We start from the raw sequence: 25059 nt of genomic DNA, 5'->3' as shown, positions 1-25059 counted from the left end.
CTGGTGGTCGTTTGAATCACAGTTCGCCACTCATGTAACTGGTTCACAGGTTCCTATAACATCACCTTCTTTAACGGTTACTGCTTCAGGATACACATTGGCAACTCTCACAGGGATGGTTTGTTTCGTTTTTACCAAGTCCAGTCATCACATGACTGGACTATTCCAACAGAGCACCCGGGGTCTTCATCAGCGATAGCGTAAACTACTTTCTCCGAAAAACCAGGAATTTGCGCAGTATTCACTAAGCGCAGTTTCACAGGTATTGTCCTTTCTGCTGGAGTGGTAAGGACAAATTCTTCTCCTCCAAACTTCATAATCTTCTCTTCGTTGTCGAATGAAAAGCCGTACTGACTGATCAAATCCATTCCTAGTATGAATTCATCTTCTATGTCTGCAACGTACACTATCAGTAATGGTGAGTCGCCCAAGAATCAGTGTTATTTCAGCTTCTCCTCGAATAGGTGCGTATTCACCAGTGACTGTTCGAAGCACGAAATTGGAACAAGTAGGCTTCACGCTTTCAGGTCGAAGGATGTCGCTGTGTACCAAGGAAACTGCAGCACCGGTGTCTATGGTGCATATCACGTCCATTTTATTCAATTTTCCTGATATGGTTAGGCTGTCGGTTGTTCGTTTTAGCCTGTTAACTTGAATGATCGTGGGGGTTCTGTTATTGTTAGCCAGCATGCGCCCCGATATGCTGGCTAATTCTAAGTTTTCCTGCCGCCAATTTGAGGACTCGCTGAATGACCTTGTCCTCACAGGTGATTGTGTACGTGACGACACCCTCGCAGGTGAGTTGGATCTTGGTGACATTCTCACTCTGCAATCTTTAATGAGATGTCCGGGCTTTCCGCACCTATAGCACGTCCTCTTCTTCTGAGTGCTGATTCCACTTATCATTAATTTGATTTCCTCTAGAACCTTCTCGATTGAACCAGTCGCTGTGCCGGATCGTTGTTCGGGTTCTTCTATAGATACTGCCCGCACTTTCGGTCTAGAAGTGTTGAAGGCCGCCTATACTTCTAACGAACGTACCAAGGCGTCGCTACTCCTCTTGAAGTTTGTCAATCGCAAAGTTCTTTGGATTTCTAGTCCTATTATCTCCTCTCGTACTGTATGCACTTCTCTTTTAACCTCGTCGTCGATTTTCATGACGCTTTCCTTCAGTTCTCCTTTTAGATTTTCTTTTAGTTCTTCCATTCGTATTTCGGTTTTATGAAGCATATGCTGGAAGAACTTTTCTTGGTGTTCTCGAACATTCTGGAAATCTGCTTTCCGTTGTTTTTCTATTTGTTCTAATTCATTCTTTTGTTTTTCTAGAATGTTCTGGAGATCTTTTCGCTCTTTTCTCTGTTCTTCGAGAATTTTCTTGAGCGCCTCTTCTCGTTCTTTCTTTTCTAATTCTTTTTCCTCCTGCCGACGTTTTTCATCTTCCTGTCGTCGCTTTTCCTCGACTTCTTTTTCCTCCTGTCGTCGCTTTTCCTCGACTTCTCTTTCCTCCTGTCGTCGCTTTTCCTCGACTTCTCTTTCCTCCTGTCGTCGCTTTTCCTCGACTTCTCTTTCCTCCTGTCGTCGCTTTTCCTCGACTTCTCTTTCCTCCTGTCGTCGCTTTTCCTCGACTTCTCTTTCCTCCTGTTGTCGTCTTTCGCATCCGCAAATTGGTTTTGAATAAATTGTACATCGTACGATGTACTTCTCGTATTCACCATAAATGCCTTATAATTTTCACAAAAACGTCAATTTATTGTTTTTATTTATCAGTAAAATCCCACTTCTGACACCACTGTTACGATATTTACTTGGGGTTCGTTTTTAAAACAACAACATTAATAATACTTAGACAACTTTTATTTACTTAATACACAACTACTGCACTGATTTATAATTCACTTAGAATACTCGCTTGCTTGAGACTTCGAACACTCTCTTACTAATAATCTTGCCGAAGGAACTCGCTCTTTTATAGTAAGATCGATGCATCTAGAATTTCTAGAAATTCCATATCCATCGTGATGTTTCGCTCTCAGGATCGACGTTCGAATTCTTTTCGAGATTTTTCCAGTTACCGCCTAGGGAGGCAACGCGCGTGTGACGTCATGCTCAGGTAGAGGTCCCTTCGTCGAATTGGGTGACTGTAGTCAGCTGCGGCGTTAGGGATTTTGTAACAATACAAAACATAAAAATCAGATTAAATGAAACAGTCGACAGTCCTTGAGGAACTGTATCACGACACTGAGTTAGTTAGGTAGGCCGAGAATGTCTTTGCGAGTTCCACTGATTTTGTGTTTGCGTCGAGTTGGGCTGTAGTGTATGCAATTTAAAAGTTTGTGCTCAATTGTGAGTCTTGCATTACCACAAAATTCACAAGTAGGGGGATTTTGTGAAGACATCAGGTAACCATGGGTGAGTCGGGAGTGGCCTATTCTGAGTAGCCTTATAACACTTTTGTCCTTTCTTGTCATTGGGGGCAGGTAATTACAATATCATAATTTAGCTAGTTATGACTGTAAACATGTATATTATTAACAGTACTGCAATTAGCTATATTGATTGCAGGTACGTTGATTTTCCACTGACTTTCCTTTTATTTCGAAGTGGATATTTCACTAGTAGATGCTGTTATTTTATGAAAAAATAAAGCCTCAGGGCCTGATGGAATCAAGGCGGTTCTACTCCGCAATCTTCCTCGAAAGGGTCTTCTACAATTGTTACATATTGTCAACACAATAATTAAACACCAAGTTGTCTAAAGTGTGCGGAGGTGGTGTCCATCCACAAGGCCGATAAAGCTAGACACCTGACTGATAGTTATCGCCTGATCTCGCTCCTCAGTGTGGTCGCGATGATCGTCGATAAAGTATTGGTGAGTAGACCTCTTCGCCTAGAGAGGAGGGTAAAACTTGTCCCAGAGGAGCAATTCGAGATCCGACGAGGTCGGAATATGACCTCTCAACTGATCTCAGTTGTTCACGGGATAAAGGAATCTTACCATCAGGAGAAGAAAACAGTAATGGTCCTGTTGGATATAAAAAAAGCCTTCGACAAGGTGTGGACAGAAGGGTTTGTCGCCAAAATGTGGTCGGCAGGCATGCGTCTATTTGTGATTAGGATTCTTGAATCCTACCTGACCAACCAAACTTTTTGTATAATAGTGGACCTGTGGACCTAACCACATCTGCACATTATCCGATTAAAGCAGGTGGCCCGCAGAGGTCCTGCCTATTACCGCACCTGTATTTATTGTACACGTACGATTTTTCCATGTTCTTGAAAACGAATGTGGGTATCTATGCGAACGATACCACAATTATAAGTCTTCGTTCTCGAGCGAGGTGACTAAGCAGCAACTACAGATCCACCTCGACAAGATGATCGTGCCGTACTTTGACAGGAACAAAATTGAGATGAACATATCGAAAACTAAGCTCGTCAACTTTTAGGAGAAATTTACTAATGAAAAGATTTTCCGGAAGTTGTGAATCAAAGGCGTGAGCGTTGATTAGTAGAAAAGCGCACGGTATCTAGGAGTTATCCTGGATAGGCGCCTGAACTTACAGGAACACTTGAGTCTTGCTATCCAATGAGCGGCTGCAGCGATGAAACGCACGTATCTTCTCATTGCGCGGAACTCTAAGCTCAATGTTGACAAGTTGCGTATTTACAAACAGGTAATAAGACCAGCTATGTTGTACGTCTGTCCTGTATTCTGCCGCCTCGAGAGATTTCCCTTACAGAAACTCGAAAGGATGTAGGATGAGGTGCTCCGTATTTGCACGAATAGTGACAGATACATTTAATTGGTCGATCTGTTAGATCTGGCTGGAGTGGAGACAGTCACTGAATATATCAGGGTCTCAGAAAAATTTCAAGTTCTTTCTGCCGAAAAGTCCGCTGACGAGGGACGTCAAGGCTATTAGGAGTTATAATAATCAGCCCCGTAAACACGGACTGATTTAATATCCATTGGATATCTTTATGAACGGTGCCAACACGAACGCGCTCAGTTCATGGAGAAATTGGATAAGATAATTCACGCAATAGCGTGATAGCAGAACTATTCTTACCTGGTTTTTCCACGAACTTTTTCCAGGAGGTTCCGGACATCTGTTATTGGCTTAGAATGAGATTCAGCAATATCGAAATCGTACCAAAAGGAAATCTCTAGCGTGAGCTTCGGCAGGAAGGGGGATGTCATAGACGGAGCTATACCCGTTAACACCAGTGGAACCGTGTGGCGGCATTTCTTTTGTCATCCTGTTGGGCTCAGCAAAGCAGTCATCCTCCTATCAGTATCCCCCCTTATCTGATCCCCTTCCTTTCCCTAACCCTGCTCCAGTATGTGGAGAATGGTTGTATTGTATATATGTAAATATATTTTTTGTTCTTGTAGAATGTGAACGGAAAATAAAGAGTTTTGGTTTGGTTTGGCATCGCTCTATTAATCAAACGGTTCGTGTTCGATTCCGGGCCAAGTCAAGAATTTCTATTTTCTTCAGTTTCAGGGTCTCATAGTGTTACTGTATCTATCAACTCAGTAAAATTATAGATAAGTCGGTGGTATTCATGTACTATCATGCCCAATTACACTCAACAATCTCATATAGTATAGTAGCTTGGGGCCTATCACGTGAGGCACAAAGGGTATTTATTTTACAGAAGAGAGCTGTCAGAAACATTCAGAGTGTAAATAGACGTACTAGCTGCAGATATCTATTCAAAGTTTTAAGAATATTAACTCTCCCATGCATTTATATGTACCAGCTGTTAATTTTTGTAAAATCGGATCAGCGACCTTTTACCTTCTTAAACAAAAATAATTACGGCACAAGAAATTCAACATTGTTAGAAATACCAAATAGACTGGCTAGATCAGAATCAAGTCCAATTTTCATGGGTGTCAGGCTATTTAACAAATTGCCAAATCATGTTAGAAAAATGTCACTAAGAAAATTTAAACCGTTCCTAAAAAACTTTCTGATTGATAAAGCCTACTCCATTGAAGAGTTTATAAATGACTTATCAATATAACTGAAGAATTGAGATTGTCATCTAGGGATGTTAATATATTATAATTTTACCTAGTTATAAGTTTTAATATATAATTTTACATAACTGTTCATATCCTATATATACATAATTTTTTCTTTTTTATAAGTTTATTTATATCATATTACACTGACTTGTTCTATATCATTGAGTTATGATATAGAATCATTTAAATCAATATGATCATTCCCATATTGATTTAAATTTAAGAGCCACCGGTATACAGCTGTTTCAGCCTATTGGGCATCGTCAGTACCGGGCAGGCGGTCCTCGATTGAAGACAAAATGAGAAAAACCAAGAAAGTACTTGATTTTCATGGACTTGACTGCATTAACTTGACTTGACTGCATTAACCTTTCTAGATTTTTATATATATATATATATATATATATATATATATATATATATATATATATATATATATATATATATATATATATATATCACTATGTGGAATAATATTCGACACAGTATGAAAAGTGTTGATTGTAATAAAGTTCTTTGGCAATTTTGCGACCCAGATAGTGTCAATTAAAGAATACTTGATTTTTTCAGTCTCATATCGCTGGTCATGGTTTTATAGTTATTTTAACTGATATAAGTTTCGCACTGATTAACTTGTCTACGACTTTGCAATTATTTATGACGGATTTATGATAAAAGTTAGTTTTCAGATATTCATTTTGCCAATGAATCTATAATACCCAAATTATATTAGCTGTTAAAGTATAAGTCATTCAATTCATTTAGCGCATCCGTCAGTTTTAGATGTTTTTGTGAAAACTAGTGCACAATACAATGATTAAAACAGGAAATGTGCTATATAACTCAACTGCTTTTTATCACATCAACGATGTTCGTCAATTTTTTTGAAAGAAAATACATTTTCAACTATATTGGCAGAGTTCCTTTTCTATATGTAAAACTAAAGAGTACTTGTAGTATTTAGCAACCATGTATATGTGTCTTCATACATCAAGAGTCTTTGGGTTATAACTTCCCACAATCTGGAGAATACCGCTAAATCACGATAAAATCTGCTAAAGTGTAATAAAGGCCGAACTGAAAAGTAACTGCGTAATATAAACCAATGAAATGTCCAATTAGTCATTAAAATTAAAAGTTCAAAAATAATATTTCAAAACGCTCAAAGGAGGAGTATCCATTATACTAAGCAAAAAACACAACAAGTTTCTATTTCTTAAAATAGTCCAGTTAAATTAAAAATCCTTCAGATGCCGTTATCTTCAAAAGTTTACTTTGCACACGTATGACTTGATATCAGCGCTAAAATTGAATGAGATAAATGAAAAAAAAGAATACACATCATTATCATTATCAAAAAAAAGTATATTATTTGATACTGTGTTAGTCGTATTTTTTCAAACTTATATCTGAATTATGCTTCTTATGCTCAGAGATGCATAAGAAGTATTTTTGCAAATTCTCTTCGAATGATGGTGATCTATGAACCATTTTATATGGTTTATTTTCAGGTTGATTTCATATAATTGTGCAGATAACTGGATTGAAGATGCTATCCATGGTTGAAAACTCGAAGTATATTTTGAAACATTTCTTACAGATGAAGAACAATTTAAAGGGGTGCTTCAGTAGAAACTAAGTGCAGCCTAAACAATGTTTTCGTTAAGTATAATCAGTATAACCTTTCATCCATTAATCAGAAATGAATGATTTTTTCACAAATGCATTTTTCTGTGTAAATAACGTGATTTGAATCATACAATATCAGATGTTTCAAAAAGTCAAGCAATCAGATTAATCTTTCTTAGAATGTACGCAAACACATTTATGATGCTTTTTCCAGTTATTGAATTGGGATGAACGTTTTTATCATCACTACTTGTCACTCGATCACCCAATTTAAGCAAAATTAACTTTTTATATCAATAGATGATGATATTTATCAAGTAGACACGCCTGTAGACGAGTAGAAATATTTCTCATCAATTGGCGTGAAGTTATCCACAGATTTCTGGCCACACATACTGACGTAGAGGAAAATAAAAATCTGTGGTTGGGATACGAAATTATAAGCACCCGTACTAATATCTGTGGCTGGAAATAACCATTCACTATAGGTTGAACGTGAAATTATTAGGACTATTTGGTGTAAAACTTTTTAATAGAATCTTGAGTAGATTGACGCGTTGATAATCGTTTTCTCATCAACAATACAAATTTAGGGAAAAATAAAATTGGAAATATTAGACTTACTTTCCAATACCCCATATAAAAATGATATCCGATGATGTGCGTTCATCAAAATCACACAACTTCCATAGTTTCTTGAGTAGATTAACTTGGTGATGACAGTTTTCTTGTCATCTAAACAGATTTCAAAAAAAAAATTGTTGAAACAATCAGAATAATTCATTGAGATTCCTTGTATTCATGAAAATCACACAACTCCTATAGAATCTTGGGTATATCAATATAGTGAAAACCATTTTCTTGTCACCCATACAGATTTCGAGAGAAAAATTGTTGCAACAATCAGACTCACTTTTTAAAACACCTTGTAGAATTGGAACCAGAAGATGTGCGTTCATGAAAATTACACAACTGTTATAGAATCTTGGATAGATCAATATAGTGAAAACCATTTCCTTGTCACCCATACAGATTTCGAGAGAAAAATTGTTGCAACAATCAGACTCACTTTTTAAAACACCTTGTAGAATTGGAACCAGAAGATGTGCGTTCATAAAAATTACACAACTGTTATAGAATCTTGGGTAGATCAATATATTGAAAACCATTTTCTTGTCACCCATACAGATTTTGACAGAAAAATTGTTGCAACAATCAGACTCACTTTTTAAAACACCTTTTAGAATTGGAACCAGAAGATGTGCGTTTATGAAAATTACACAACTAGTATAGAATTTTGGATAGATTGATATAGTGAAAACCATTTTCTTGTCACCCATACAGATTTCGAGAGAAAAATTGTTGCAACAATCAGACTCACTTTTTAAAACACCTTGTAGAATTGGAACCAGAAGATGTGCGTTCATGAGAAGTACACAACTGTTATAGAATTTCGGGTAGATTGATATAGTGAAAACCGTTTCCTTGTCACCCATACAGATTTCGAGAGAAAAATTGTTGTAACAATCAGACTAACTTTTTAAAACACCTTGTAGAATTGGAACCAGAAGATGTGCGTTCATTAAATTACACAACTGTTATAGAATCTTGGGTAGATCAATATTTCGAAAACCGTTTCCTTGTCACCCATACAGATTTCGAGAGAAAAATTGTTGTAACAATCAGACTAACTTTTTAAAACACCTTGTAGAATTGGAACCAGAAGATGTGCGTTCATGAAAATTACACAACTAGTATAGAATTTTGGGTAGATTGATATAGTGAAAACCATTTTCTTGTCACCCATACAGATTTCGAGAGAAAAATTGTTGCAACAATCAGACTCACTTTTTAAAACACCTTGTAGAATTGGAACCAGAAGATGTGCGTTCATTAAATTACACAACTGTTATAGAATCTTGGGTAGATCAATATTTCGAAAACCGTTTCCTTGTCACCCATACAGATTTCGAGAGAAAAATTGTTGTAACAATCAGACTAACTTTTTAAAACACCTTGTAGAATTGGAACCAGAAGATGTGCGTTCATGAAAATTACACAACTAGTATAGAATTTTGGGTAGATTGATATAGTGAAAACCATTTTCTTGTCACCCATACAGATTTCGAGAGAAAAATTGTTGCAACAATCAGACTCACTTTTTAAAACACCTTGTAGAATTTGAACCAGAAGATGTGCGTTCATGAAAATTACACAACTGTTATAGAATCTTGGGTAGATCAATATAGTGAAAACCATTTTCTTGTCACCCATACAGATTTCGAGAGAAAAATTGTTGCAACAATCAGACTCACTTTTTAAAACACCTTGTAGAATTTGAACCAGAAGATGTGCGTTCATGAAAATTACACAACTGTTATAGAATCTTGGGTAGATTAATATAGTGAAAACCATTTTCTTGTCACCCATACAGATTTCGAGAGAAAAATTGTTGTAACAATCAGACTAACTTTTTTAAAACACCTTGTAGAATTGGAACCAGAAGATGTGCGTTCATGAAAATTACACAACTGTCATAGAATTTCGGGTAGATTGATTTAGTGAAAACCTTTTCCTTGTCACCCATACAGATTTCGAGAGAAATATTGTTGCAACAATCAGACTCACTTTTTAAAACACCTTGTAGAATTGGAACCAGAAGATGTGCGTTCATGAAAATTACACAACTGTCATAGAATTTCGGGTAGATTTATATAGTGAAAACCGTTTTCTTGTCACCCATGCAGATTTACAGACTCAAAATATGAGTCTGATGCAACAATTTATCTCTCGAAATCTGTATGGGTGACAAGAAAACGGTTTTCACTATATCGATCTACCTAAGATTCTATGAGAGTTGTGTGATTTTCATGAACGCACATCTTCTATTTCCAATTCTACAAGGTGTTTAAAAAGTGAGTCTGATTATTGCAACAGTTTTTTTCTCAAAATCTGTATGAGTGACAAGAAAACGGTTTACACTATATCGATCTAACCAAGATTCTATAACAGTTATGTAATTTTCATGAATGCACATCTTCTGGTTCCAATTCTACAAGGAATCTCAAAAAATGAGTCTGTTTGTTGCAACAATTTTTTTATCGAAATCTGTATGGGTGACAAGAAAACAGTTCTCACTATATCGATCTACCCAAGATTCTATAAGAGTTGTGTGATTTTCATGAACGCACATCTTCTATTTCCAATTCTACAAGGTGTTTAAAAAGTGAGTATGATTATTGCAACAATTTTTTTCTCAAAATCTGTATGGGTGACAAGAAAACGGTTTACACTGTATCGATCTATCCAAGATTCTATAACATTTATATAATCTTCATGAACGCACATCTTCTGGTTTCAATTCTACTAGGTGTTTTCAAAAGTGAGTCTGAATGTTGCAACAATTTTTCTCTCGAAATCTGTATGGGTGACAAGAAAACGGTTTTCACTTTATTGATCTTCCCAAGACTCTATAACAGTTGTGTAATTTTCATGAACGCACATTTTCTGGTTCCAATTCTACAAGGTGTTTCAAAAAGTGAGTCTGATTGTTGCAACAATTTTTTTCTCGAAAACTGTATGGGTGACAAGAAAACAGTTTTCACTTTATCGATCTACCCAAGATTCTATAAGAGTTGTGTGATTTTCATGAATACAAGGAATCTCAAAAATGAGTCTGATTGTTTCAACAATTTCTTTTTCGAAATCTGTTTAGATGACAAGAAAACTGTGATCACCAAGTTAATATTCTCAAGAAACTATAGAAGTTGTGTGATTTTGATAGACGCACATCATCTGATATCATTTATATATGGGTTATTGGAAAGTAAGTCTAATATTTACAATTTTATTATTCCCTAAATCTGTATTGTTTATGAGAAAACGATTATCGACGCGTAAATCTAGTCAAGATTCTATAAAAATGTTAAACACCAAATAGTCTCAATAATTTCACGTTCAACCTATAGTGAATAGGTATTTCCAGCCACAGATATTAGTACGGTTGCTAATAATTTCGTATCCCAACCAGATCTTTATTTTCCTCTACGTCAGCATGTGTGGCCAGAAATCTGTGGATAACTTCACGCCAATTTCTCATCACTACATATTATAAAACAACCTTACCCACCGCGTCCGTCGGTTAGTCTGAACGCGAATAACCCAAAACCACTGAACGAATTTGAATACGGTTTTGACGAATAAACGGATTTATTCGAAAAGAAGGTTTATGTACGTAAATTTGTTGAAATATGAGAATGTTATCCCAACGAAGTCAAGGTGGCGGTGCTACTCTTGTGAAGCCGGAAGAATTAATGAAAAACGCCATTATAACTTCAAAAAGCCCGTATCTATCTTGTAACAATGTCTATCATTAAAGGATAGCTTTCAATGGTATAATAATGTGGAAATTGCAGAGTAATTTACACGGAGACGATGTTAATCCTCATCAAATCACACATATTTGTTACCTTAAGCACTTCATGCATTTAATAATTGCCCTCAACACCATACAATTTAAATTAATATATCGCAAAATTGAAAATATCGCACAACAAAATAAATTCAGGCGGCCTCAGACCGATACGACATGCTTCATGAAGAAAGGTTTCAGTTGCACTGGTTTTGTTTTAAGTAGTGGATCACTTTGAAGATTCAGGTTACAAATATAGATACGTCATATAGATACGTACTTAGATATTTCAAAATAAAAATGAATAATGCAAACATACTTTGGTTTTGAGATTTTCATCACTTTTCGTCACTTGATTACAAAGTGACGCAACACTATCAAAGACAAAATGCAAGCATAATGCTCTGTTACCCATGCGAAACCGGGGCGGGTGCTCTTTGAAAATGGATATATTTTAGGACGATTTTGACATTATACTTTATACATGAAACATCATCTTGTATGCTTCGTTCATAAATTATTAAAAAATCAATGTCCAGATTACCTCTATTCCAAAATTACTCCACGTCACCAGTTAACCCTTTAGAAACCTTCGTAACATCAATATGCTTACCCTCCCGCGTCACTCTTCATCTTTTATCCAAACCTTTTTCTCTCATAGCGCTGTAACCGAGTACAACTCATATACAATGTAAATAATGAGTGTACCTGAATTGAATAAAATTAAATTAAATTGAACCATATTGAATTATCTAATTCATTTTACTAAATCATATTTTTTATTATTAATTTATCTAGATGTACTTTTGTTATATGATGTTACAACCTAGATTCGATCCTATTTTTAAGTTATGCCACTGTATCACTATTTAAACACTCATGTATAAAAATATTCTCGGTTGAATGATAGAATATCTTAAGCTAAACTTCGTCAAGATAAAATAAAAACCATTTATTATTACTATTATACTTCAGACACCCATCAAACTGTTGCAGGACATTGAATAACTTGCTTTTTGACTCAACTATATTAGCTAATTTCTGTTTTTTTTTATAATTTCCATTACCATTGTTGATATTATCTTTTTTGAAATTACAGGTCATCCAGAAAAACTACACATTCAACTGTCACACTTTAAACAGAAGTACAATTGGGACTGTGGTGTGTCATGTGTACTTATGGTATTACCGGAAAAAAAGAAACAGAAATTTTTGAAAAACTTTACACAAATTTGTGAAAACGAAGGCTTCAATAAAAGGTACAGCAAATTATTCAAAAACTTTTAGAGTAAACATATACACGTAGATATATCTGATTCATTTTCAGTACCTGGACGATCGATCTATGCTACCTATTGAAGAAATTTGATATACGACATGTATTTTACACAATAACCCTAGGGGTTCACGAAGGATATAGAGGAAATAGTTTTTATAATAATGTTCTGAACAAGGTATGTTATCTAATAAAATTGTTACACTAGTTGAAAGTCATGAAACTTATTCAAAATTAAAGTATCTCAATACAATTAGTACGAATAGAAACCAAAATTGTCTTCAAGATTTAAAAAATATTCCACATCAGTGATAATGCGATAGGTATAGTCGAAGTATACGATATTGTGCACTCTTAAAGTTGGCGACACTCTCAAAGGCCAAAAAAACCAATACATAGGAATAAACCGGCAGCAAAATAGTTCACGTGAACTGTAGAATTGGCGGTTCGTATTGGATAATTTTTACTAACCGAGTTTTATGATTAGCTGAAGAGTCATAAAATTAAATTTGAAGTCATGTTACGGTAACGAGTAGAAATCGGGAAATGAGGGGATCGTTATCGACGTCGTGTTCAGTTCAGGAACTGATCGCCATTTGAGTGTTGAAATTCGATATTGGTGCGGTTATAATTACTTAAAATTTTTGTTTTCTGTTTAAAATGTGGCGTCCTTGGACAAGTACTAATAATAATAAGGAGTGTGTTAATAACGCAGACTTTTTTCTGTGTCGTAATTCCAATAGCGATGGTGAACAATGCGAAAACGAGATACCAGTGACTAAGATTCGGATGCATTTGAATATTGTAACACGGAGAGTATGTTTCAATGTATATAAGAATCTACATCTCAAGTTTGGTTTCGAGGGAAACAAACTATTACAAGCAACATCAGATTTGACTGAAATTCCTTTTTCAACTGTACGTAAAATAGTCAAAAACAAACCTTATGAACGCAAAACGCGATGTGATATAGGATTACCAATACCTTTAGATGTTCATCAGCGGCAAATTTTCTATTTGGACGAAACTTGGTATGACACTCACGACATACTTACGAGAGGGTGGACTGATAATGTGTACGCCTAACATGCCTGCAAACAAAAGATTGCGACTAATCGTTGGGCAGGAAAAATGAAATACAAAGTTTTTTAATGGATAACAATTCGTATTTTGAAGATTACTATACCAAAAACCAACTACTTGAAGTTTTACAGACAAAAACATTTGAAATGTGTATGCCCTTGAGAGTATTCCAGAAAAGTATGGGCACATTATACTGAGACTTCCCCCCTATTTTTGTTTTTTCAATTCCATCGAGTTGATTTGGGAAAGCATCAGGCGTAAAAATAATTTTCCAAAATTTGATAAGAAGTTAATAGAGCTAATCAAAGCAGAAGTATCTAATATTACTGAAAAAGACTGGCAAAAAAGGATTAATAAAGTGATTTCAGTTGAAAAAGAATATATAGAGATTGGACTCTTCTATACTAATGGTGGAAATAAATTCATTATTGATTCAGTATTAATGTGTTATGGGAGTGGGAGAGCAGTGGTGAGAGTATTGCCCAAAAAAACTTAATCCAACTGACAATGGGGATCTGCGTGCAATTAGTGTCTTACCCACTTTATCAAAAATTTTTGAACGATCAGTTGAAGAACAGCTGAGAAATCATCTCTCTCGGTTTTCTCTACTTCCGGAAGTACATAGCTGCGCCACTGCTCTGCTGCACATCGTGGACGACATTATTAGGGCTACAGATGAGGGTCTTTGTTCTGTACTTGTGCTTCTTGATTTTAGTCGAGCTTTTGACACTCTAAACTATGATCTACTTCTCGTCATTTTAAACTATATGGGATTATCGGGTAGTGCTATCAGACTTCTTGAATATTACATCAAAAACAGGGAACAAAAAGTGTGCCAGGATGGAATCTATTCAAACTATCTTTAAAAAGTCAGGTGTGCCACAGGGTTCAATATTGGGTCCACTATTGTTTACAATTTCTTCATCAAACATGTTGCGTAGTCTAGAACACTGTAAATTTCACCTTTATACTGATGACACTCAACTCTATCACTATATCTCCCTCAAGGTGTAGAAAACGCATGTACGCTTATTAACAATGACCTCGAGTCATTTGTTGAGTTGGCAAGAGATCACTGTCTACTACTAAATGCCACTAAATCGAATATCATCCTTTTCGGATCAAAAAAGAATCGCCAGAAAACAAATGAATCTCTTCACGATTGATAATGTTCCTTTACAACCCACAAATGAATGCAAAAATCTTGGAGTTATAATCGACTCTGACTTGCGGTTTGAGAAACATATAAACAAACAAATACAACTGGCATATTCTTCTTTGAAACTAATTTATGGACACAGACACATACTCTCGAAGCAGACGAAAACAACTCTCTGTGATGCACTGGTTTTATCGCGCAACTACTCGGATACTTTATATGAGCCATGTTTAACCAAACAGTATGCTCAGAAAATTCAGAAAGTACAAAACTCGTGTCTGCGGCTCATTCACGGAATTAGGAGATATCAAAGAATATCCCATTAGTTACGGGATACAGGGTGGATCACAATGGAAAATAGACGGATATTGAATGCTGCTAATTTATATAACAATATTATACAAACCAAAACGCCGCCTTATATGTACAGAAAAATCACTTTTCGTACTAATGTTCACAATCTGAACATTAGATTTAAGGGTACTCTTACCCCACCTAGTTTTAAAACTGAAATTTTCAAGCGATCTTTCAGCTATAATATATGCCAAGTGATCAACCTGTTACCAAAAGAAATAAGAAATTCAGAACTTTCTGTTTTACGGAAAAGATTCAAACTCCTTCTATTCGAAAGCCAACTTAAAGTATAAACTGCCCAACCCTATACATTTTTCATCATTATGAGACCAGAATAAGTCTCAGTAATGGACGTCATCTCCAGCATCCTAATAGATATTTGAACAATCCCAATTTTTTTTATGTATTACTTTCTTTTTGTTTTAGCTTAGGTAGAATCTTTTTGTATTTGCGCTAACTGAGTTGAACTTCGCCTTTTGTTATGCCAGCCACTAGCTCTGTAATTTATTTAAATATTTGTATGTAACTACAGCTGGGAAACTATAAAGACGATTATCATTATTATTATTATTATATAAAAAAATTATAACAGTTGCAATCTCAAATCTTTACTAAAAGAGAGAATTCCCAAAAGAATAACAAGACTCATTCAATTCTTTGATGTACCATATGTATCAACAAATAACTGTTCACCTATCATTAAAATGATCAAAATAACAAACAACTTTCTGTTAATGTCAGATATCAACTTTGTTCTCCCTTCCAAACAAGTTTACAGTGATATAAAAACATTCTTTAAAAGCTTAGAATAACTTTGTTATTCCCTCTCTTGAAGATGATCACTTGGTGATCGAAACACATGTAGAGGTGTTAAAATACCTCTTTATTCTTAATTTCTTTAAATTAGGATAATTGAATATGCTCATAAGCAGGCACTTTCTGAAGTAATGGAAGATTTTTTTCAACTTCCAGTTTTTCCAGAAGTGACATCATCGTTTGATTTTAAATTTGAAATGATTTTTTATAAATCTACATAATTTTCTGACTACAGTGATACCCTATAGTTGATATTTGATTGAGGGATTCGAACATATGGTCCTATTAAGAGACCTGCAAGAACACCCGACTTCTAGGTTGTCGGGGAATTAGTTATGAAACAAAAAACAAATGTTGGCGTTTCGATAAACTGTTATTGTTAGTTAGTTACTGCCTACATTGTTGGAGATCTTAATGACAACAGAAATAAGTGAAAAATGCCACATGCTTATAACAAAAACGAGAAAGTGCATATGGAGGTAATTTATAGAGAATGTTGGCAAATTGCAGTTACTGATCACCGGTTGACTGTTTTACGTATTGGAAAAATTTTCCAACTTCCGGTATTTTCTGAAGTCTTATTAATGTTTGATTTTCAAATAAACCACTCTGAATGGTATTATGTTTAAAAAATCTATATGATTTTCTGTATCCAATGATACCCCCATAGTTGATATTTCAAGTGCCAAGACGGTCGGTTTATTATTCGATCTTGAGAGTTCTGAAAAATGGTGAAAAAATTACTAATATAATTTCAATTGAGTCAACGCAATGAATCAACAACATTCTCCAGACATTTTCGAGCCGTACTTCTATATATCCTCGCTGGTTATGGGGAAGTTGCTTAGACAATATTTTTCAAGTGACACCAAACGAAAACGGCTAGAGGGGTTAAGTTGGGTAATCTTGCAGGCCACTTGACAGAACCATGTGTTCTAATCCATTATTCAAATATCAACTATGGGGAATCATTATATTTATACAGTTATGTAGATTTAAATAATGTGAAAAATTATAAAACTTTTTATTTGAAATCAAACGTTAATGTAATTTTCGAAAAAACAGAAGTTTCAAAAATTTCCTGTGCCACACTGTAGAAAGTACTGAGACCAAGTCCTCAAACGGACGAATCTTTAGTGGATAGAATCTAACGGCATCAGGGTAAGTTTAGAGGCGGAACTCATATGTGGAGATAGAAATGTTTTTTTTTTCGTAAACCAGTGGTCGTCCTCGTACAAGCCGCAATCCTCGAAAGTCGAAACTTGTGGTTAATGAGTCCGTACTTTCAACGTTCGATTCCTATCACGTATCATACAGAACATAGTGAACACCCGTCGTCCCTTCCAGAGTTGGGATCGAGCCAAGATAAGAATAACGGTGATTTCATGTAGGCAATCAACTGATAAATAATTATTTCGTCATTGAAATTTATTTGTCAACGCACCCTTTCAATGTCTTGGGGTCCTTTTGATTGATGAAGTACTTTGCAGCATCATAAATAATAAAAACATACCCATAACGAGATTTGGACCAATCTTTTTGATTGCAGATTATCATAAGTATTTTGCTTATTGATAATTCATGTTTCATTATCCATCGCATGTGATTTCATCGATTAATCGTTGACAGATATCAAAAGACGTCACTGATTAGTGGATGATTAAAATGAAAAAAATGACCAGCAATCGATGTTGATGAGTGACACAGTACTATTATTTTCCAAACAAAATAATTTGTTATATTCGTAGTTTTCCATATTCTTCCCCTGTAACACCACTAAATTACAAAGACTAACAAATGTCACAGAGTCAGTCCTTTCAAAATTTGTTTTATTTGTAACGTTAGTTAATTTTATTAGTTCGGACTTCCATTATCAAATATGATTCGAAATCTATTAGTTAACACCTCCTATTTGTTGACAGATGACATGAATTCATCAGATTCATCGGCTTGGGGACTCGATGTGATCGATGGAATTCACATTATTACCAGAGATGAGCCGAATAGTGCTTTCACCGAATAATCGAATACCGTTATAATTTTCTTCTTAGTCAGTAGGCTAGACTGGCAGTAAACAAATCTAAAGAAATTAACTTTAAACGTTCAAGCCAGTCTCGAATATACCTACACAGTAGGTTGAATGGACTGGCGCCTATCAGAAAACAACTACTCCCCTGGCTAATACCACGAAGGGCGTTGGATTATATCCGACGGGCGTTAGTGCAGGAATCTTCATAAAAAGAGTCGACCTTCAATTTTGGAACGGGCACACTCGCAGACCGGTTTCGGGCTCATCAGCCACTCATCAGAACAAGATAGTGGCCATCATTCCTTATTCAGAGGAATCGGGCAAATTTCGGATATGCAGTTGGTTAGTACCTCGTCCACTAGATGGATTGACATTTTGTTGTTCGTTCCAACTTAGGAAGAGGAATAAAATACTCTGAAAGAATTCCGATTTTCAATTATGGAATATCATTGGGCTGGACTAAGAGTTTAACAATGATCTCCCCGATCACAGAAATCATAATAGGAGCGTTAAAACATAATGCATCCAATTATGTATATAGTTATAGTTAGTTATTTATGAATTTCTTTATTTTTTTTTCATTTTTTTAATTTGGTATTAGGTGATAAGTAGAATACTAAGATTATTTGAAGATAATGTGTGAGGGAAGATGCCCAGTTGTAAGGCCTTTAAGTCAGGGCAATGTAGGCAAATACTTTATGCATGTCCTTGAAGGACAAGCCTGAGTACAGAATGGCGATGACATCTTCTCTTATAAAGACGCCATCTATGGGATTGGCAGAGTCACTCCACGAATCGAAGATAAATGAGGTCGTGGTTCAGCCTAGCACCACTGATGAGATCTATGGTGGATCGAACAATCGCTGGTCCAGCGTTGATCACGAATGCTTTGTTGTTGGGCCCTAGTTACATTACCTTGCAATGAAAACTATTGTGCAAGACGAATCTCGTGCGGTGGTCGATGTCAAAGTTTCACTTTGCAAATGACCGCCTCGGGAAGCCTTGTTCATCTTTAAAATTCGTAGATTTAGTCTTGTGTTGATCCCATAGATCGCATCTTCCGAAGGGGAGATGTCATCGCCGTTTACTAAGAGTTCTCTTTGATTAAAGGCAAACGTTAACTCTTTTGTCTTACTTTTTTCAATTGAAGAACAAAAGAATATTACATAGAAGTGTGTCTTTTATTCCGTATTTTATCAATCACGCATGTCTATTTCTTCGTCGTGTCAATGTAATGCACCTTCTTAGGATATTGAAAGTTGGTGATGTAAACAAAAATCACGAAAAACCTAACAATTTTGAACGTAGGTATTTTATAACGAAATCTAAATAATGGTAAACGTTTTAAAAACATTTCTTGGATTTATCGAACTTTTAATTTCTTTTGGTCTAAAAAAATCAAATCAGTACTCAATCTATCAAATTACAATAATTGTATAAAGATGGAGAAATAGAAAGCCAAAACCTTTCTATTTCAAAAATTGATCTCTATTAAAAATATACTTTTCAATTTGATTTTCAACATCTTATTCAACTGAGTATTATTTTATTTGGGTTCGCTTTCAAATTCTGTTGATTTTAGAACATGTGTTTACATCATATTTCTGTTTCAGGATGAACAACGAATTACTGCTAGGTTCAAGAAAGCAGAGGGCTTGGGAATATTGATAAGGAAACTATCTTTATCAATAGCAGAAATAGTGACCCATCTAGTCAACGGCCCCGTAATAGTTTTAACAAATGCGAAAATTTTAACCTGTGATATTTGTAAATTCAACAAGATTTCCAGTGAATTCAGAAAATGTATTCCATGGCCAACTTCCTATCAAGGTCATTATGTTGTGATTTGTGGTTATGACATTAGTTCTAGAAAATTTTTCTATCGCAACCCATCGTTTGGGGATCGTAAGTATTCTCTATATTATTTTTTCTATTATTTCAATTGATTATCTTCTTTCAGATGTTTGTACTATTTCCATGGATTTACTGGATCTTGCTCGGAAGAGTTATGGAACTGATGAAGATATAATCTTCGTTTTCAAGTAGCTGAGACTTGACACATATAACTGGACGTAATTCCTGTTATGTGAAAACCTCATATCGATGACATTCATTTTTATATTTTTTCGACACTTCGAAATTTTGTATTTCGAACTTTTTATCGTTTTTGTGTAGATATTTGAATAAATTAAACTTTTGATTTCAAAACTTTTATAACCATAACCTTCTTCTCATTCTTCGAACATCAGCCATTCGATAGAATCATGATTAGGTGTTACAAAGAAGCTCTGAAATATCTCAAATTTTCTGTATATATTCGCTAGGAAACGTTATCATTATGATGGTTTACGATTTGGCATTTGACTTGAAATAATTTGAGTGGACTTTTCGAATTAATAATTACTATAGGAATTTAAAAATAAAAAACAGAAGTAGAGAATGCAAAAAAACCCTTACTATTTTCATTGTTTGGAGAATCAGTTGTGACAAAAATGTTCTTGTTGATACTATTTGAAACTGTATTGTCATTCACGAGTTTTTCGCTCATAACACAGGCTTTATTAGTTATATCAATAAAAATAGAATAGATGTAGGAGATAATTATATAAAACAAATAAAAAACACAGTATAAACAAGCAAAAAATCGTGATGTCATGCAGCCAGATCAGTTTGAAAATATTCATCAAGTGAATAAAAGGCATTTTTGTTAGAGAATATTTTTAGTGCTATTTTCGAAATTATTGGGATTTGAAATTTTGTTAATGAATGTTGGAAGTTAATTAAATATTTGTATAGACAAACATGAGGTCCGTTTGATACAGATGTTAATTTGTGTACAGGAACTATCAGAATATAATTTTGCCTGAGAGTATAGCCAGCAGCTACGCGGATAGTATCCCTTTGCTGAAACTCATGATAATGATTCTTAATGTAAGTGACACAATTTAAAATATACAGGGACAGTTAAAATTTGTAACTCAGTAAATAATTGCTTACAAGAATCACCATATTTTTTAAAACACATTGTTCTTAGAATCTTTTTTTGAGCAATCAACAGATCATTCAATTTGCTGCTGTTACCGTTGCAGACTAAGCAATAATTTAGACTTGAGTGAACATAGGCATAGTGGTAGCTTAATGAAATATTTATGGGGACAGAATTTTTGAGATTCCAAATAACGAAACAATGCTTGGATAATTTTATAGAAATAGAGTCAATATGATTATTCCAGGATAATTGGGAGTCAATGTTCAACCCTAAGAATTTGACTGATTTTTTCTGCACAATAGATTTAGTATTAGCTCTAACCAATATACTGTAGTCCATTTCTCTAAGCGAGAAAATAATGGTATTAGATTTATTTCTTTTTAGTGCGAGGCCGTTTCTGGCGCAGTAATTAAGCATATTAGCAACTGCAATATCAGCCTGATCAGATAAACCTTCACAAGAAGAATAACTCAATAAGAAAGACATATCATCAGCAAACTGTACAGTGCAATGTTGTTGATTAATATTGGAGATGTCGTTGACGAATAAGAGAAAGAGAGTAGGACCCAGGACACTACCTTGGGGAACACCTGTTAATATGTTACGATTTTCAGAATGATATATTCCAGATTCGAGCCTAACCTTAACAGATTGTGATCTGCCAAATTATGAATTATTAAATCTACGAAACGAATGCAGATTTTATTTTCTCATTTCACTTGTAGAACTTTATACATTTTTTATAAATTAGGTATATAAAATCTGAATGAATACTTGAATACTTTGCACATTCAAAATTGAATATGAAAAATCAAATTGATATAATGATGATCTATTTTTTAACTTCTTGAAAAACATAATTTTTAGCTTTAACTGATCTATTTAATGAAACTAGTTTGTGTTATTTGTCGAAACTTATTACTCTTAAGTCTTTATACTGGGCTGCACTTCTTAGGTAAAACTTTGACCAGTGCTCTACCTCACATCTTCGATAGACATTTCACGTCAGACAGTAATTAATTAACTATGTGTGGAATATATTGAATGATGTGCAGACAACATAACTCAATCAACCTAACATTTAGCCCATCACACGGACAAATTATTAATCTTTACAAAGTGGAATGTTGTATTTACTTTCGGATTGGTTTGGTAGAAATACAAAAGTTCATCCGGTGGTTCATTGATTTGTAAAGAATTAATGGAAAATGTATTTATGTCATTTGGATTATTCAATTGTTCAGGTAGGTAATGTGCGTGATTGCTCAGGAAGCATTTTGGACTATCTTGAGTTGACCACATTTGTTTTTTGTTACTATTATCAAACCTCTCAGTGAAATATGTCTTTTTCATTTTTGATAGCCTTGGTCACCTAATTTCGCATATCTTTATACAATTTAAAATTGGTATCTGTTCTTGTCCTTTTACGGTGTCAAACAAAAAAAAGTTAATGAGTTTTTGTTCTTTGCTTGTATCGTTGTTAAACCTCATTCAACCGAATATCAACTTTTTTTTGTTTGACACCGAAAAAAAAAGGAGAATAATACATAGCTATCAAGTAATAATTCATAATTTTTGTAGGTCCTCAGCACATTTCATCTGCAGTATCACTTCTTTATTGTTTCACTTTGGAACAATATATCCAAAGTTGGTCCGAACTCTGCTGTTACTACCACCTTTTTCGAGGTAACTTTCAAGTAGTTAAATTTGAAAATTATCGAAGCGTCTCTGTATGTCCACCTTCTCTTTCGATGCATCTGATTGTTCGCTCATAAAATTCGTTTAATGTAGATCGCAACACATTAGCGGGAATATTTCTGCAATGAACTCGTATTGAAGTTTCAAGCTCATCAACATTATTAAAGGGGCGATCTCTGTAGACGTTTTGTTTTAAGTATCCCCATAAAAAATAATCTAGAGGGGTAAGGTCTGGAGAATGAGGAGGCCATCGAAGATCGGTATTTCGTCCTAACCATTTATTACGAAATATCCTATTCAACCACTGAGTAGCCACTAGTAGAATGGACAGGACATCCGTCATGTTAGAACCATAACTTTTGCCGTTCTTCTAGTTCCATATCATCCAAAAACTCTCCTATTTCAGTTTCCAAAAAGTTCAAGTAACTGTCACTATTCAAATTCTCGCGAAAAAAAACGGACCTAGTAATTTGTCATTTAATATACTACATCAAACGTTTGTTTTCTGATAGTATTGATTTTTTTTGTCAATAATAAAATTTGAGTTGACATCTGACCACCATCTGCAATTTTGTGATGATAGAATCCTATTTGTTGAAAAAGTAATTAATCTCCAAACAGAATACATCGATGAAAATCTCGTTGTTCTTCTATTTCACTCTGAATCCACATGGAAAAATCATATATCAAATCATAGTCTCTTTCTTGAAATGTACAAATGAATGTAGGTTTGTAAGCATGGTACTTATGTTTCTTGAGAATACGCTTCACAGAGGTTTTTTTTATGCCGGTATAATCACTAATTTCTTGGGTGGACCTTCTAGGATTTTCTACTACTGCTTGAAGTACGTCAAGCTGGTTTTCTTCTGTGCATACAGGTTTCGTACGCTCCGTATTATGTTTATATTCCTGTGAGCCGGTCTGTGAAATTCTTCAAAATTCTACTTACACTTGAATAGCAAATTTGTTTGTCTGGATGCCACTCGTTGAAAATATTTGCAGCTTCGCGCATTGTTTTATAACCATCACCACATATTAAAACTAATTCTGCCTTTTCAGTTTCTTTGGCAGCCAACTTCACGCTGCTAAAAAATGAAGGGTGAGAGATATAAAATTAACTAGTGGCAACACTGTTCAATGACGAGTGACAATCTGTCAAAGAAAATCATTATCCATAAAGAGTAGGGTTAAGTTAACTTCATTTTACGTAACTCATTTTTTGTGGTGAGGATTCATAAATTTTTCGTGTATTCTTCATCAAACTTTTAAAAATGTTCAGAACAACAGCAGTTCGTGCTCAATCTATTTTGAGGACTGTTATGGCTACATCAAAGATGAATGTAGCATCTTCCACAAGGTGAGAATAAAATCAGAAAACTTTATGTATTAATGGAAGTCGCAGTTCATTTATAATTATATTTTTCTAAGGTTAATGTCAAGCCACAGCACTGAGACAGACGATCAATTCGACACTCGATTTGAAAATTTTTTCAACCGCAAGGATATTGATGGTTGGGAAATCAGAAGAGGTATCAATGATCTGTGGGGACACGATTTGGTTCCAGAACCGAAAATTCTCATTGCTGCTCTCAAAGCTTGCCGTAGAGTAAATGACTTTGCTCTCGCAGTTAGGATTCTGGAAGCTGTTAAGGACAAATGTGGAAGCAAGGTCGACGTAATTTATCCATATATCATACAGGAAATTCAACCGGCATTGAAAGAATTGGGCATCAGTACACCAGAAGAACTAGGTTTTGATAAACCTGAATTGTATCTTGAAAGTGTTTACAATATGTAATTTCTATATAAAACTAGTGTATAAATTTACTGTATATTCTTAGTTCATTCACTAGTAGGTATAAAGTTTCTTTCCAATTTTGGTTCATTTCTATGATGAACTCACTCCAATTCTAAATGAATAGAGCTCCATATACATAAATTCTATTCAATACGTAAACCTAAAAGAAATGATATATTTATTTGCCCATGACACAACACTTGTTTATTCAGGTAATACTGTGAATGAAATAAATATAAACTTCGTGAACGATTTGATTGAATTATCATCATGGCTTGATTCCCATAAACTATCTTTAAATCATTCAAAATCTTCATAAATGTATAAATCTAAAATACTTTTACCAAATTTCTTTAAAATTACCATTAGATTAAAAAATGAAGCAACATAATGTTTCAGAGTAATAACATTTTAAGGCTTATATATTGATCATAACCTAACTTGGTCAAAACACATTGAAATTTTGTGAAAAATGCATTTTGGAGTTCCTGGGGCTCTTCATAGAATTTGACAGCTTTGAAATAAGGAAAATGAATATATTTTTCCTTAATTTACTCAAAACTACATTACTTGATTTTGATTTGGGAAACTGTTACAGCATGTTTTCAAAAAAAAAAACAAAAACGTATTTTCAATCTGGAGTACCATGAACCCACTTTAAATTTTCATAAACCTAAAGGACTTATTGACTTAAATTCTTTGGATAACTACAACATATCTCTTTGTCCATTCAATCAAAAATATCTAATTCTCTAATTTAAAATTTACCATTCACCATG

General features: G+C 34.5%; 3 protein-coding genes across 8 annotated transcripts in view; 2 read left to right on the top strand and 1 right to left on the bottom strand.

The window, feature by feature from the left end:
• Positions 1 to 20003, top strand: part of LOC111513418 (protein GUCD1) — an 83914-nt gene extending 63911 nt beyond the window's left edge. For 4 of the 6 annotated variants that reach the window (XM_074185604.1, XM_074185605.1, XM_074185606.1 and 1 more), the window contains exons 2-5: positions 12178 to 12337; positions 12406 to 12532; positions 19409 to 19700; positions 19756 to 20003. In XM_074185604.1, coding sequence (XP_074041705.1) covers positions 12178 to 12337; positions 12406 to 12532; positions 19409 to 19700; positions 19756 to 19841 — 665 coding nt within the window. In that variant the 3' untranslated portion in view covers positions 19842 to 20003. Of the gene's footprint in view, positions 1 to 6549; positions 6700 to 12177; positions 12338 to 12405; positions 12533 to 19408; positions 19701 to 19755 lie in introns of all 6 variants that reach the window. The other 2 variants (XM_074185609.1, XM_074185608.1) reach the window with 2 other exon arrangements.
• LOC141487007 (uncharacterized) lies at positions 555 to 4110 on the bottom strand. The gene is made up of 2 exons (XM_074185699.1): positions 4071 to 4110; positions 555 to 1721 (listed from the first exon to the last, which is right to left on the bottom strand). Exons 1-2 carry the CDS (start codon positions 4108 to 4110, stop codon positions 1021 to 1023), a joined length of 741 nt encoding a protein of 246 aa, XP_074041800.1. The 3' UTR covers positions 555 to 1020.
• A 3636-nt stretch (positions 20004 to 23639) lies between the features above and the next one.
• Positions 23640 to 24529, top strand: COX5A (Cytochrome c oxidase subunit 5A). The gene is made up of 2 exons (XM_023169620.2): positions 23640 to 23839; positions 23911 to 24529. The coding sequence occupies exons 1-2, from the start codon at positions 23754 to 23756 to the stop codon at positions 24278 to 24280; spliced, it is 456 nt and encodes a 151-aa protein (XP_023025388.1). The 5' UTR covers positions 23640 to 23753; the 3' UTR covers positions 24281 to 24529.
• The last annotated feature ends 530 nt before the right edge of the window (positions 24530 to 25059 follow it).

Source organism: Leptinotarsa decemlineata, unplaced genomic scaffold (genome assembly GCF_025532065.1).
Source record: "Leptinotarsa decemlineata unplaced genomic scaffold, Ldec_3_MD MMD2_tig00078346_RagTag_RagTag, whole genome shotgun sequence".
Classification (NCBI taxonomy): domain Eukaryota; kingdom Metazoa; phylum Arthropoda; class Insecta; order Coleoptera; family Chrysomelidae; genus Leptinotarsa; species Leptinotarsa decemlineata.
The sequence above is the reverse complement of the archived record's forward strand: the minus strand, read 5'-3'. Positions and strand labels throughout refer to the sequence as shown.